Genomic DNA, 15,140 nt, shown 5'->3' with positions numbered 1-15,140 from the left:
GTCTTCTTGGGCTCACATGGTAAACCATTTAAAATATAAACTTGATATTCAGTCTAAGGAAACTGGGAACTGCAGAGCGACAGAAGAACCAACAATATCTCCTGTTTTCTCCTTTAATGAGTCGACTCTTCTTGTGCTTTCAGACCAAAGAACTACAGACTCTTCACAGCCTGCTCAAACTCTTGGTACAGGACCTCACCACACGGGTCAAGAAGGTTTCCATCTCATTTCTACTCTGAAGCTCACCTTCTCCTGCTCAAACTGCTGACAAATGTTTCTGCTGCTCTAAAGTCTGGTCTCCAGAACTTCCTAAAAACTCTCAAAGTCTCTTCTGCTGCAGGTTGCTTTGTAGAACTGTTCCAGAAAACCTCACTAAACCACATGGAGGGGCCTCAAGATAGTCGTCCAAATGAAACCATACAAAAACCAAACTAGCACAACCCAAACGCTAAAGTCTCCTGCAGCCTACCAGAGAACCTCTGAGAACAGAGAATCAGGACAGGAACTCTTACCTTCTGGACAACCAACGTTGGTTCACAAACAAGAATACAGAATGTGTCTGACCAAAAACCTCTAAAGACTCACTACAGCCAAGATAAAGACACAACTCAGCTGCACCAAATCCACTAATCACTGCACACATTAGCACCATGTGCTAACTGTGGCTAAAGAACCACATTTACCAAGACAACTATCCAGTACAAAGCCCTAAAACACACCAAGAAACACATTAAAGACGATTTTACTGCTGGAAGCTGCAAGCCAACGCCTAAAGAACAAACTAAAGCAATGGAGCCAAACCCGGTTCAGTGGTGAAGAGAAACAGAGGAAATGTTTGTCTGCAGCTAAATAAAGCAGGAAGACACTGAGCTGCTCAGGTGTTCCTGATAACACCAAGCAGCCACCTGGACAGCCAATAGGAACACAGCTTACTGGAAGTCCAGAGGGCTGGGTTAGTGAAGGAAATTTAGTTTAAAGTTGAAGCAGAAAGTTAACAAAGAAAGTTGAAAACCACCTTCTGATACCTGAAATCTCTGAGTTTTCACACAAAGAACACCTGAACATGTCAAACTGGTTCCATAGTAGAACCATCATTGTAAAAACGTCATAGTATGGTGTGTTGCTCAAAAAACATTACGACCCGGCTGTCTAGGGTCGCGAGGAGCAACACAAAAACAGGACAAACGCTGGTTTCCAGGGGGTTAGGAGGCTATTTATTTGAAAGAGTAAGTTTACAACAACACAACATGTGAGCAGAAAAATCACAAAGTCTGTCTTTAGTTCAGCTGAAAATATTAGTTTTTGTCTTTTTTATTGACCAAACTTTTCAGGAAGTAGATGAAGAATAATTAAAGCTCTCATGTAGAAGTCCAACTTATTTTGGATCCTTGTGGAGAGTTTAATCTTAGAGTTTGTAAAGCTGTTGAGTTTTTAGAGTCACATGGATTGTTTTGACATTTAATAACCGAGTCCTGAAATAAAATTACAGTTGTGGATTTCTGTCATTTAGTCTGGACTAAACAAATAACAGCAGCATAAATCTCAAACGTCATTATGAGGAGTCTGGATTGAGGTTTCTCACTTGATAATGATCAAAACATGAAATTCAGGTTGGTTTAAAGGAATATTCCACCTTAAATCTTTGAATGTTGACCTAAAAGGTTGGTTTCAGGAAGTATTCCATCTACAAGGTCCTCAAACATCCACCTTCAAGGAACATTCCACCAAAAATCCTTGGACATGCACCTAAAATGTTGGTTTAACCGAGTATTCCATCCAAAATCCTCAAAGAGACCTGAGGGGCTGGTTAAAAGGAATATTCCACCTAAAACCTCAAATATAGACCCCAAAGAGTGGTTGAGAAAAAAATCCTTCAATGTAGACCAAAAAAGTTAGTATGGAGGAATATTCCACCTGAAATGTAGACCTGAGAAGTTGGTTTGGAAGAATATACCATCCTAAACATCCTTAAATCTAGACTAAAAGATGGTTTGGAAGAAAATTCCACCTAAAATCCTCCAATGTAGACCTAAAAGGTGAGTTTAATGGTATATTCCACCTAAAATTCACTACTGTAAACCTTGGAGGTTGGTCTGATGGTATATTCCACCCAACATCCTGGAACATTTACCTAAAAGGTTGGTTTAATGGTATATTCCCAGAAGAACCCTTGAACATTGGGCTTAATGGTATATTCCACCAAAAATACTTGTACATTTACCAAGAAGTCAGTGTAAAGGAAATGTAGACCTAAAGGATTGTTTAAAGGAATATTTAAATGATTATTTTCATTATCTAATAATCTGTTATCAGTCAGAACCCTGGCAAACTTATTTTCATCAGTTTTTTTAGTGGAAGTCACAAATAAAGGAGCTCTTGGTTTTTCCTGGCGTTACTGAGTCCAAAGCTGCTGTTTCAACACAGAACGTTCACATCCATCCACAAACCTCTCAGCACTCAAACACCCACAGACAGGAGGCCGGCTGGACCGAGGCTCGGTGGCGTCCTCAGACCCACGAGTCGGGGAGTCGCTGAACTTGTTGGTCCGGTTTGAAGGCCTCCGTGTGGTCCAGTAGAAGTCCACGTAGTCGGTGTTGGCTTTGAACCGCAGCTACTGGCCTCCATCAGGTGGACCGGCTCGTCCTCGTAGGGCTCCTCCTGTAGCCTTGAGGGAACCACAGGAACATTCAGTAGCTGTTGGAGTTCTTCCTGTCAGGCTCATGGTAGAACGGCTCTGAAGAATCTTGTACTTGTCTTATCTGGAACAATCCAACAGCCTAAACTGTTAACAGCGGTGTAAAGAAGCAAAAACACAGGTATAGATTAGGACTCAAACTAGATTTATTTTAGAAAACAAATCAGCTTAGAGGCATTTGTTCACACATGTGGCTGAATAGGAGGCCGTCCAATCAGATTCAAGGTCTTCACTCTGTAGGTTGTTTGTTGGGTGAGACTCTTGGACCTCCATCAGCTGACGTGGATGTTTGATGGTCTTATTCTCTAGTGCCAGATGATTCATCCATGAATTCAGCAGCTACAGACTGAAATGAAGCTCATGCTGCCGTTATTGAATTCCTGTTCCAGATCAAATGTTCAGATCTCACCTTGAATGCAGCCGTCTGCTGTCTGATAGTTTTTCTCATTGTAGTCTTCAATAAAGTCTTTTTCCTCATGTCAGGATGTGGTGAGACTCTTTCTCAGTCTCTGCAGACGTCCCTCATTGTGCATCTCCAGAGAAGAAACAGAAAAACTGATCACTGCTTCAGCATCACAAACGCTCTCCAGCATTGAGAGTGTTTTAGGAATTCATTCATTGTGTTGTGAACTTTGAAGGAGCAGAAACTTTACAGCTGCCAAAGATATGAGCTCCAATTCTGGATGTTTAAGGAAATGAAGTTCATCAAATGAACACTTGATTTTTGCTGATAACTCTTATTAAATTACTGAAGAAATCTAACATAAAAACCTGTAAACTCTCAGGCAGCTTTTGTTAAAGTTTGTCTATAATTCTATCATCATGTTGTGGAACCAGGACTCTGCAGAAGTTCCTTCAATCAGATACTTGTGTGTTTCTATTTAAGGCCTCAGGTTTGAACAGACAGCAGAGGATTAGAAAGGAGTGATTTTAATATTTAAACCAGCCCAGTAAATGTTTGGAGTAAAAATGATTAAAATTTGGATTTAGATAGATTTGTGTCAAACAATATTGTAGAGTCTCACTTAAATATATCCAAATGAGTTCAATGTATTTACATTTTATAGAATATTTGATTTCTTAATCTCAATACTGTAGAGTCTGACCCTAAATATTATAATAATGATGTAAATGTATATACTAAATAATATTGTAGTGCGGAGGCATAAACTTTAATCAGCTAAACTTGCATAATAAATATCACTGCACAATCTTAACCTGAACATTCATATTATTGAGGTAAATTTACATAAATCATGATTTTCTAGAGTCTTAACTGGAATATTTCTAACATGAATCTTTTTGTATTGTGCTGATAAACAACAATAACCTGACTTTCAGATAATATTTATTCACTGTGTATTGGGTAGTACTCATTCTGATTTAGACTGATTAGAATACAGAACCCTGTGATGTTCATGGTTTACAGCTGAGAACTGGTTGCTAAAAGTACAGAATATTATTTCTTGTTTTATGTGTGATAATTGACAGTAAACATTCTAAGAAGTGGAAATTGACAGAGTTGTAATCATGCTGTTCTTGCTCAATATTTGTCACTTAATTGCCCTCAGGATGCTGTCGAACTACCAGTTTTACAGAACAGGCAGATGTTGCAGCTAATGATGCTGTAATTCATATAAACAAGGAAACAAGTCCATCATAATTTGAATGTTAACAGTCCAAAATGAAAAGGTCATATACAGCTTTCCTATTGGGTTAAAGAGCCAAAAAAAAAAACATGTAAAATACTTTGTAAAAGCGAGAGGTCAGTAGCAGCTTTCATTTTTTCTTACAATCCCCCCAAAATATCTGTTGTACCCCCCTGTGCCCCCCCACTAAAATGAATCTGGATCCGCCCCTGTCTGACATGAAAGCTGGGATCGTTCTGTAGTTACCGTCCTCAACGAGCAGCAGGTGGCGCTGTGAGCTCCTCCCCTTCCAAAGCACAGGCGGTCAGTCTAGTGACCTGCAGCATCCTACTGTCTGATTAGAGGAGACCCACATCACTCCATGTCCAGACGGCAGATGAATCAAAGTCTCTGCAGATCCGTCCTGCTTACAGAGCGGGATGGAAATGAAAATGTTTCTTCACTGTCACTAAAATAAATCCCTGCATTCAGCCTCTAGTTCAGAAACACATTTTGGGTGTTTTATTCTCACTTTCTGTCTCTCCTACAACGTTGATTACAATTACCGGGAAACTGTGCAAATTAGGCGATGACGTCATTTAGCGACTTTTAGGACAGCCAATAGCTACTTTCCTTACTGAGGAGTTGGTAACACTGGTGCTGAGCACCCAGAGGTGCCCGGACAGGCAAGATACATTTCACTGTTTTGTACATTTTAACGCAATTTCATTCCCACATTTGTGAAAGAAAAGCAGAACATTTTTTGACAAAGTCTGTGACTAAACCATCGAATCTGATAAAGGTTATTTAAATGCTTGTCAGCTTAACAGTTGTTGTTCTGCTGCCACTGTTCTCTGTTTGTTTTCTTACCTGGTTCTTCCTGACCTTAAACGCTCTCCTCTCCTTCCCCTTTTTCATCTCTCCCTCTTCGGACTGACAATCATACACAAAAAGATTGCATTCAACTAGATGAAAAATTGCATAAATATGAAAAAATGTTAGGGTTTTCTTTGAGGCGCAGGAAAAGAGGAGACAAACGTGTGCTAACACAATGATTTATTATAACAACAAAAGGTGACAGGGACTACAATTCCCAAAGGTCTCGCATCCGGAAAAGGAAACAGATACTGTAACTAAACTCTAAGAGCTAGAGTGCCCCTAATGGCGGGCGGTACGAACTACAAATCACATCAACAAGAAACTGACCCACGGCAGGCACAAACCTGGGCAGGGGAGTTAGAACTATAACAGCTAATGCTGAAGATTAGTTGAGCAACTAAGCATACAGAAACTAAAGTATCACCTGAAGCGAGGCGCAATTATGATCACTAAATACAGAGGATGAACTATAACTAAGGAGCCACAAAGCTTTAGTAAAACTAAGGTAGAACTCGAAGCTATGAAACAATTAAGCTCACTGGAAACGAAGTTCGCAATCATTAGACTATAAACCAGATCTGCTAACAAGAGTACCGGGTGAATCCTTCATCAACTAACAGGTACTACAAACAATACTAACCTATGACAAACGTAACTCTAAAACAGCCTAGAAAAAGCTCGTGTTGGGGCCGTAAAGTGCTGGGGACAGGAGCTGGTGGTCTCGGCAGCGACGGCAGATGGGAATCGGACGGAGGACTGAAGAGTGACGGAGATGATCCAGAAGTCAGCTTAGTGTAACCAAGTTAGGACTGGTGAGGGTCTTGTGGTTTCTTTTAACACAGAACCAACAACGCCACCTAGGGACTTTCACCCTAAGAATGTTAACAATCCTGCCTCTCAACAGAGGGTTTCCCCTACTAAACACAGGTACGTGCACAAATGAATACAGAGGCGTGTATAGAAAAATATAAATACAATTTTTTATTCTGGTACAAAAATATGTTCGGCACACAACACACACTAATGTTAATATAAATGCAGTTATTAAAACTGGAAGTCACACAGGCCCTACGCAGCTATGGAGGGGAGAAACCTGATTACTGAGCCAGAGAACCAGCCACGACAACCTAAGAATAAACAACACATACGGGGAGAAAACAAAACTAAACTCGAACCAAGCAAACTAATACAGAACTAAGCAAAACAACTACAAACTATGAGAAAAAAAACTACAAAATAAACAAGCAAAAAGACAAGGCAACAGAGGCAAAACTGTAATGAAACAAAGAAATGTTTAACCACAATCAAGCAACAGAACGATAACAATGAAACATAAACAAACATTTTGGTTACCTCGGCTGTCCGACGCTACACGCGCATGACGCCGCCGATAAGCGGGACACCGTCAGCAGACTCTGCCCTGCAGCCACAGAACACTGGTCTTAAAAGAAGAAACAATATTAATACAAAATCTAAAGCTTACCAGTGTTTCGCGTGCTGCACAGCGCGTACCTGTCCAGGAGTGTTCAGGAGTATACTGGAGCTATGTCCGTCAATCAATTGGAACCCCCTGCTGCAACGGCCAAACCAATCATTAGTTCCCCCACAGCTGTATGGCATGATGGCTAATCAGTAGGCCACATTAGGAACACAGAGGTCTTGATGAGTCCAGTAGGGCAAGATGGTTCGATCAGCAGAGCAGGTGTGGTCCGCACTGAAAAGAGCAAAGGCGGAATTATTAAAAGATAAAGTACTACGAACTTGGCTAGAGTGAACGAGTGATAAACTGACTGTGAGCATTCACGATCCGGCGTCGAACTGATGATGACAAATTGGTCCTGGCACACCGGTTCCTGCTGATGCCCAGATTGCTCGCACCTGCCGCCGCTGCCACCAGCACACAACACCTAAAAAGGAAAACAAACAAGAGGAGGGAGGAGCCCTAGCCGGAGTCTGCCGAGGCAGGCCTGACAAAAAAATACCAATAAGAATACGAATAAATAACGTCCCCTCTCTCTCTTTGTAATGTCAACCTAAAGGCAAATAACCAAACAATGCGTTTTATATCTAATCTTCTGTCCATGATGAGTCTGTCTGTCTGTCTGTACACACACCTACACACACACCTACACACACACACACACACACACACACACACACTAGGAGTTCTAACGTTAATGTGCATCCAGTCAGTTAGCTAGTCAGTAGAACCTTGGCTTTAATATGAACACATGAACTTGACACAACAGCAGCTTCTCTCAGTCCAGTTCAAACAGACACTGACCACCTGTAACGTTTGTTAGCTAGAAAAAAACGTCAACTAACTCCTACCTAACACCATAAACAGTAACCTGTGATTAAATTCAGCAAAAATGAGGACTTGTAATGATAATAATATGTTGGTATTGGGTGGTAGAAGTTAAGAATCGTGCCACATATCGTGGTTAAAACCAGCTACTTACACCACGACTGCAGATGAGCTTCTCTGGGAGGCGGCTGAGCTCTGTGCAGGTAGAGGCTCAGAGCCCAGGTGGGAAAGTTGGGTGGGATCAAACCATCTTTGAGGCGGGGGGGGGTTACACTTTTCTGGTTTGTTAAAAAAAAAGAACAGGCAACACAAAAAAGAGAAATCTCTCAAATTTTAGAGGTGCTGGGATTAAATGTAGGGGTGCTTGAGCACCCCCAAAATGGGCGAGAAACGCCTGAGGTAAACACAAGTAATTCAAATACAGTGTAATAATTTGACTGATGTTCACTCAACAGGAGCAGTCTTCAGTAGACGTGTTCTATTATTATTATTATTATTATTATTATTATTATTATTATTATTATTATTATTATTATTATTATTATTATTATTATTATTATTATTATTATTATTATCATTATTGTTATCAGTTTCTGGTTTAAAAAGGTCTCTTGCTGAAAGTTCAGGCTGTCTCATGACTTCCTCTTGGCCTGATGCACGTTAATTGGAGGGATTTGCTGATTGGTAGGAGCTGCTTGCACCAGGTGTGTTGGTCTGCTGTGATTGGCTACATGGTGGTACCTTCAGGGTATAGTTCAGTCTCCACAGCGGTTGGTTGCAGTAGTCCTTCATCTTGTTCTCCTCGTTGCAGCCAGTCAGGTGGAGGTTTTGACCCGTGGCAGGATGACGATTGAAGTCCACAGAGACGCCGTGGAGCAGCAGGAAGAGAACAAGGAGGTAATGCGGTCTGTTTAGTCCAGCTTCCATGAGCACAAAGACGGGTTTGTCTCACCGGTTTCGTCTCCTCTCCTGCAGGACAGAGTTGTGAGGACAGACGGCGTGCTGCGCTCCGTGCTCCGAGACCTCCTCTGGCCTTTACGCATCCTGGTGCGTAAAACTCTCAGCGTGGCGTTTGTCTCATGATTGTCCGCTTTAAACACGAACTCAAAGTGGCTTTCTGTCCTGCAGGCACGTGGATACCGCGGGTTTTGGTGGGTGTTGGGCTACCGGCAACACCAGGAGACAGTCGTCGTCACCCCCGCGGTTCAAAGCCCCGCACGGCACAGCCTCACCGGCCGCAAGCGTCTGCGTCGGGTCACCCGCCTGCTGCTGTCCATCCTGCCCCGCTGGGTGCAGGGCGCCCTGGGCTACCCGGTGTCCAGCCGCATCGGCCTCTCCTTGTCCCCAGGTACTGTAATCTCTATAAAGTTCGAATACACCTGTGGTTTTATGTTATGGTAAAACGCCATTTAGTTTGATCTTTAAATGACCAGTGGAGAGTTTGGCACAGGAGGATTCGGACTGGAGCCTTTTTCCCCTTGTAGCTCCAGACTTTTGTAGGCCTGCAGCTTGAGCTTAAAATTCAAGCTTCATATTTTAGAAATGTAATCGTTTAACCACTATTTAGCAGAGCAAAACATTCAAAAACTTCTTGTGTGGGCTTTAAGAAACTTCATTTTTGGACTTTATATAGATTAATTCAAGAGCTTTGTTGGTTTATATTAATGAAATGATGCTTACTTCAAGCCCTACATGTCTCATTCTACGCAATCAGATTAGTGGTGTAGCAACTAAAATTACATGCCCAGAAGGAATATCCATGGCGAAGCTGCATAATCCTTACCTTGTATGTAGTAAAGGTTCACAATGCAGTGATGGAACATTGGGGAAAATGGTGCCGGATTGCTTTTGTCTGCCATGTGCAGCAGTTCTTTAAATAGAACACAACTGTAGCTTGTTGCTTTCCCTGTAGTGTTACTTTGCAATTTTCAATCAGTCAACTAGTGCATCCTGTTGAGCCCCGGCTGAAAACAACCATCAGATACTCAAATATGTTCATCAGAGCGAGACTGTTGTCTCTGCAGTAGAAAACCTGTTGTTTGGTTTGCTTGCTTCTGTCTCACCAACTTGTTTCCTAACAGAAATCAGTGGTTCTCCTACAAAACCTTGTGGAAAAGGCAGCAAAAGGAAGCAGGATGAGTTGGATGAGGATGAAGACGAAGAGGAGCAGCCGACTTGGGTGGAGGTGCTCAGTCAGGAGCTCGCTGACGACGAAGGCCCCGACGTGGATCCTGACTTTGAGGTTGGTCATTTTGTTTTTTTCAGTTTAATGCTGAGGTGTGAAAGTGGTGTAGCAGCTCAACATGGCAGGATGTGCCATAAACCATGGGCTTGATTTTAGTTTGAGGTTTCATCACCACATGCTCAATTTCTGCTAACCGTGCAGCTGTAAATGCACCAAGGCAGTGATGCTTGTAGACTTGCATTACTTGACATGTTCAGCTGTATCCTGAAGAATATTGGCTTCGGTGGAAACCTTAGTTATCTGAATAGTGACCCTTTCTCAGCCCAGTACTATAGAAACAGAGAGCGAAGAATACAACTTGCACAACGACACCGAAAGCGACCTTGAGGTTCCAGGGAAAGGCATTGTTATTGAGGATGTGAAGACGGTGAGATGACTCCTTGTAAAGTAAGCATTTTCATTTTTGGGAAGTTTTGAGTGATGTGAACTTGATGCTGTCTGTATTTACAGGATGTTGAGGTTTCCACATCAGCTGAAGTCTATGCTCCTGCTGTTTAATGTGTCATATTGACAGTATGTTTCAGTGTTTTTGCATGTAAATATATTTGGGAATTCAATAAAACTTTGTCATTTTGACTTGATGTGGTTGTGACTTCCCACTAGATGGCAGTAATGCTGTTTCTATTCATTTCAAAAAGCTGAGTACAAAAGAAACTTGCAAAATACGGTCTGTGTTGCACAAGTGAGACATTGAATAATTTTAAAGCCAGACTTCATTTTTGTTTAGGTACAGTCAATTCTTATAGGTTGACTTTTAATGTAAAGGTTTACTGCTTCCATATGAACTTGACAATGTTGTGTTCAACTGTGCAGTCTTGTAAGAGGCTCATAGTTGAGTTCCAGGTGAGTAAATTGCTGGATTGGTTACAGAAATGAGATCAAGGATCAGGCTTGATGATTTGTGTTGGGCTGACTAAATCTCTGTAGCTGATTACTGCTTCACAAGAATCAAAATGCAATGTTTTTTTTTTCCTGCCTTCAGTAAATTACTGTGATCTATCTATCTATCTATCTGATTACATGTGTGCACATTTCTGTGGATATTATAGGATCTTACTCTAAATATTTAAATTGGGGTATTTTTATTGTGTATAATATTGTACAGTTGTAGTGTTAATTTTTAAACTAGTTGGTAAATTCTAGCTGTGTCCTAAAAGTTTGTTCTCCCCAGAAAAACAAAGCTCAAAGACTGATTACGTAATATAATCAGTTTATTCAATAACTGATATTTCCCTCTCCCACTTTAATCACGGCTTGCAGTCTTTCAGGCATGGAATGTACGAGGTTCTATATTCCCCACTCCCACACAGCCCTGCAGCTGCGCTGTTTCATGGTGGTTGGTGATGGACTGGATGATGCGACTGGTGGCCATTCCCCCTCAAAGCCAGGTAGATGATCAGAACACCATTGCTGAGTTATACAGGCAATGTGAGCAGGGGCACCATCTTGCATAAATAGCAATTCTGAATGTCTGTTAAACATTTTCCATTCAGTTACAGGCCCTGATTGTCTCCTCCTGGCCAAAAATGGAAGTAGTAGCTTTTCTAGAATGTTGTTGGTATCGTATTGTGCATTAATAATGGTACCTTGAGGCACAATGTGAAGCTCTGAGAGTCATGAAGTGAACATAGCCATACTATGGACATTGAATTTCACTTGATCAGAAGATGGTACTTTTTCATGATCATCTCTATAGATACAGTTGTTTTGGCTGTTGGGTGTCGAAAACAAGTAGAGAGAGTGTTCATCAGAGAAGATCCAGTGCTCCCAGTCTTTTGGAGTCAGACTTGTGTACTACTTTGTGAAAGACAGTCTCTTCTCTTCTGGCAGTTTGAATCGTGGAGTACGTTGCTTCTTGTAAGCTTTCAGCCCCAATGTTTCTTTTAAATAACGATGCACAGTGCTCTTCTAAACACCTCCAAGACTTTTCAGCCTCTGACTGAGTCGCCAGCATGACTGGTGTCTTTTACCCTCAGCCTTTCTCATCAGATCCTTGGTTCTTGCATTTAGGCCAGACAGACGTCCTGAGCAAGGCGAGTCTTTGAAGGATCCTTCTTTGTTGTACCTTTGCCACCACTTCTGCACCCAGCAGATGCTTCTGCCAAGGGCTTGAGCTACCTGCTGAAAAGTTTTTCCTGCATTTCGACGAGTCTCAGACTCTGAAAGAGTAGCTCTTCCACCCTCACTCCTGGCCATGGTAACAACGCTTGCAAAATTTGGTTGTCATGAATTTTGGTCAAGCAAGAAATTTATACTCTGGGACCTGACAGTTTGACCAGACCAACAACCAGACAGTAGCTGATTGACCAGGTGTAACTCCATTTTGGTGACAAATAATCAAACATGTCGTCCAGTGGGGAGAATGCACTTTTGGGACACAGTGTACATTTCTACAGTATAAAATGTTGTCAGGTCTTAATCTTAACATTTAAATTGGTCATCAAATGTCACACTTTATAAGAGATAAATAGGCGGATAAATGCGTAGTGTAATAATTTCCATATTTAAACTTGTTAGGCAAATTTGTATTTTTTTTTTTTTTTTTTTTCTATTTTAAAGCTCTTTGAATCAACATCTACTGTGGTAAATAAGCTTAATAAACACTAGAGGCCTGACTTGCAGTTTCTGTAATGGCCAGAGCAGTGAAGCAGTTGATTCTAATGTATATAAATACCGAATCTCACGCGGTCTTTGAATAATGAGACCTCTGTGTTGCATAACATTAATATCAGGTCATAGAGTGCAACATTATGATTAAATTTACCCAGAAAATGTTAACTTTTGAAAAGGGTATATTTGTCATTTCTTTTACAAGTGCAAATGTTTTGTGATGGACGGAAGGGCAAGCCAAAGATAAAGTATTTTTGCCAGTTTTGTGTCAAAGTTATATGCTCCGTCTGTCGATTGATACAAAACTTTTGGTCCAAAAATGGTTCCTGCTGAAACGATGGAGTTTGTTCTTTGTGATGGATCGTGTTCATTATGAGGAAAATTTCCACTTGCACCACAGAAATTGAAAATTTGAACTAAGATAAACTTTAGATTCTTCCAAAAAATGCAATGAATCCACTAAAGAATGCAGAAAAATGTTGGTCTTTGCCACATAATTTCTAAAGGTCACTTTTGTCACATCTGTATGACTCACTGCAGGATAAACCCTCTTCATGTGTGTTGACTTTAAACTGCGACAGGCTATTTTTGAATGTAGGCATGTGACTTTCGGTTGTTTGACCTGTGTTCATCCGAGCAGAAAATGAGTGTTATCGCAGCTCTCACATCTCATTGGCTCTCTGCTGCAGGTGAGGGGGAAGGATGCTGTTACTGCTGCTGTGTGGCTCTCTGATGACGGCGTTAGAGGATGTCACGTGTAATTTTCTGCTGCCCACAGAGTCGTACCTCTTCTATCCGTCTACACACACACACACACACACACACACACACACACACACACACACACACACACACACACACACACACACACACACACACACACACACACACACACACACACACACACACACACACACACACACACACACACACACACACACACACACACACACACACACACACACACACACACACACACACACACACACACACACACACACACACACACACACACACACACACACACACACACACACACACACACACACACACACACACACACACACACACACACACACACACACACACACACACACACACACACACACACACACACACACACACACACACACACACACACACACACACACACACACACACACAGTGTCTCTGCTTACCGCTGAGCGTGAGCTGTATTTGTGGGAGTAGGTGGCAGATTTGCTGGGAAGAGCCTCGTGAACCTCTTGAAAATGGCTGAACCGGTGCTCATCCTTGTCCAACAATCAGCACCGGCTCTCCCACACAGTACATGAGGTGTTACCACTCGCTCCCTTTCCAGCACCACCGACAGCGGAGCACAACGGATCGATGTTCCAGATGAGCTAATGTTGATTCCTTGTGTCTGGCTTTTTTTTTTTTTTTTTCAAACATTTTACCAGGTTTGAATTCAGATGAGGCCTCAGGCAGCACTTACCTGAGTAACACTGTGTTGACGTGTTGTTATGCAGGAACAGTAAGAGGAACTCCACCCGTTTCATTTATAAAGGTCAGTTTATTAGTCATAAGGTGTAGTCAGCCTGGGGAAATGGAAGTTTTTCAAAACTTTGTCTGCTTAGATGACAAAAAAGCTTCAAAGTGTAGCGGCTAAAAGATTCTGAGCATTTGTTCTGGGAAAGAGGCTATGCTGGTTGCATTGTCTGTAGCATCCAGTGTTTTCAGAGCTTAACTTGTGCTAAAACTTTAAAACTTAGGACATCTTGCTTTGTTTTTGTCTGGTAACACATTTGTGCAGAAAATGAGATCTTTTTCCCCCACTTCTAAGTTTATTGTAAACTACACAGAGATCACAACGAATAGTGTTGATTTCAAGATGAGGGAAAGATGTCCATTATCTTAAATGCAGCTCTCAATCTGCCCATTGTGTACGTAAAATTTAAAATGGGTCCATGCAAGGAGCTGTTCATACATTCTGGATGTCCTGATTTTACAAATCCTGCAGCACCCTCATACACTGTAAAAAAAGAAAGTATTTGAACTGTAGTTGAAGTGTACTTGAATACATCTCATTTGTCTTTCTGCTTTGTTGAAGGCAGGTTGTTTTGGTAAATTCTATCAACTTGAAATCATTATTTTACCATTTAAACTTGCAAAAAATGTGCAGAAATTAGGTTTGCTCCTCGTTTAGCGTCTGATGTCCACATTTGTTCAGATGTTTCCGCTGCAACTAGAGTGAAAAAAAACAGTAAATCTCATGACAAAATCATGCTATATATTTTACATTTGGGTAAAACAAATACTTGGCAGGAAAAAAAGTGCAAACTCCAAGTTGATTCTCCTTAAAATGAAGTTGCAGCAATGCAAAGTGTTTATGTTACAGGAATCAATTGATTTAATTACATCTACCTTAAACCAGTGGTATTATTACTCTTTAATTTGGATGAACTCAATTCAGTTGTTCGTCACCATATTGAAGCAATTTAGTTAAGCTGACCCGGCAACTTTTTTTTTTTTTTTTCAGTGTAACACCTTTATTCTGCTTATCTTGTGACCTAGAGTTGTATATTTCACGGAGGCTGTGTGACAGTTTTATCTATTACTGATCTTCCTCTGACACTTCACAGTTCAGTCAAAAGACTTTGTTCTTGCCTTTTCTTCTGCATTTTCAACCTTTTTTATGTTGTCATTGCATTTTAGCATTTATATTTCTACATGTGTGTTTAAACTATGCAACCACATTTTAAATGTACTTTATTAAGTTCCCCCACAGAGGCTCTC

The 15,140-nt window shown here is 41.2% G+C and overlaps 1 protein-coding gene and 1 long non-coding RNA gene across 14 annotated transcripts; one reads left to right on the top strand and one right to left on the bottom strand.

The window, feature by feature from the left end:
* Positions 1-1,641: 1,641 nt before the first annotated feature.
* LOC111584150 (uncharacterized) lies at positions 1,642-7,658 on the bottom strand. 13 transcript variants are annotated; one of them, XR_008599968.1, is made up of 7 exons: positions 6,994-7,621; positions 6,715-6,916; positions 6,556-6,643; positions 5,194-5,256; positions 4,591-4,747; positions 2,884-3,228; positions 1,642-2,782 (listed from the first exon to the last, which is right to left on the bottom strand). It is a non-coding gene; the product is annotated as an uncharacterized LOC111584150 (long non-coding RNA). The 13 variants fall into 13 exon arrangements; XR_008599977.1 differs by lacking the exon at positions 1,642-2,782 and having other exon boundaries at positions 2,824-3,228; positions 4,591-4,750; positions 5,843-6,643; positions 6,994-7,651; XR_008599973.1 differs by lacking the exon at positions 1,642-2,782 and having other exon boundaries at positions 2,824-3,228; positions 5,843-6,643; positions 6,994-7,648.
* Positions 7,659-8,253: 595 nt separating this feature from the next.
* Positions 8,254-10,331, top strand: org (oogenesis-related gene). The gene is made up of 6 exons (XM_023293402.2): positions 8,254-8,407; positions 8,486-8,557; positions 8,639-8,858; positions 9,592-9,752; positions 10,018-10,122; positions 10,206-10,331. Exons 1-6 carry the CDS (start codon positions 8,354-8,356, stop codon positions 10,251-10,253), a joined length of 660 nt encoding a protein of 219 aa, XP_023149170.1. The 5' UTR covers positions 8,254-8,353; the 3' UTR covers positions 10,254-10,331.
* The last annotated feature ends 4,809 nt before the right edge of the window (positions 10,332-15,140 follow it).

The sequence above is a fragment of the Amphiprion ocellaris genome, chromosome 2 (genome assembly GCF_022539595.1).
Source record: "Amphiprion ocellaris isolate individual 3 ecotype Okinawa chromosome 2, ASM2253959v1, whole genome shotgun sequence".
In the NCBI taxonomy this organism is placed as follows: Eukaryota; Metazoa; Chordata; class Actinopteri; family Pomacentridae; genus Amphiprion; species Amphiprion ocellaris.
Note: the sequence above shows the minus strand (reverse complement) of the source record. Positions and strands in the feature narration are given on the sequence as shown.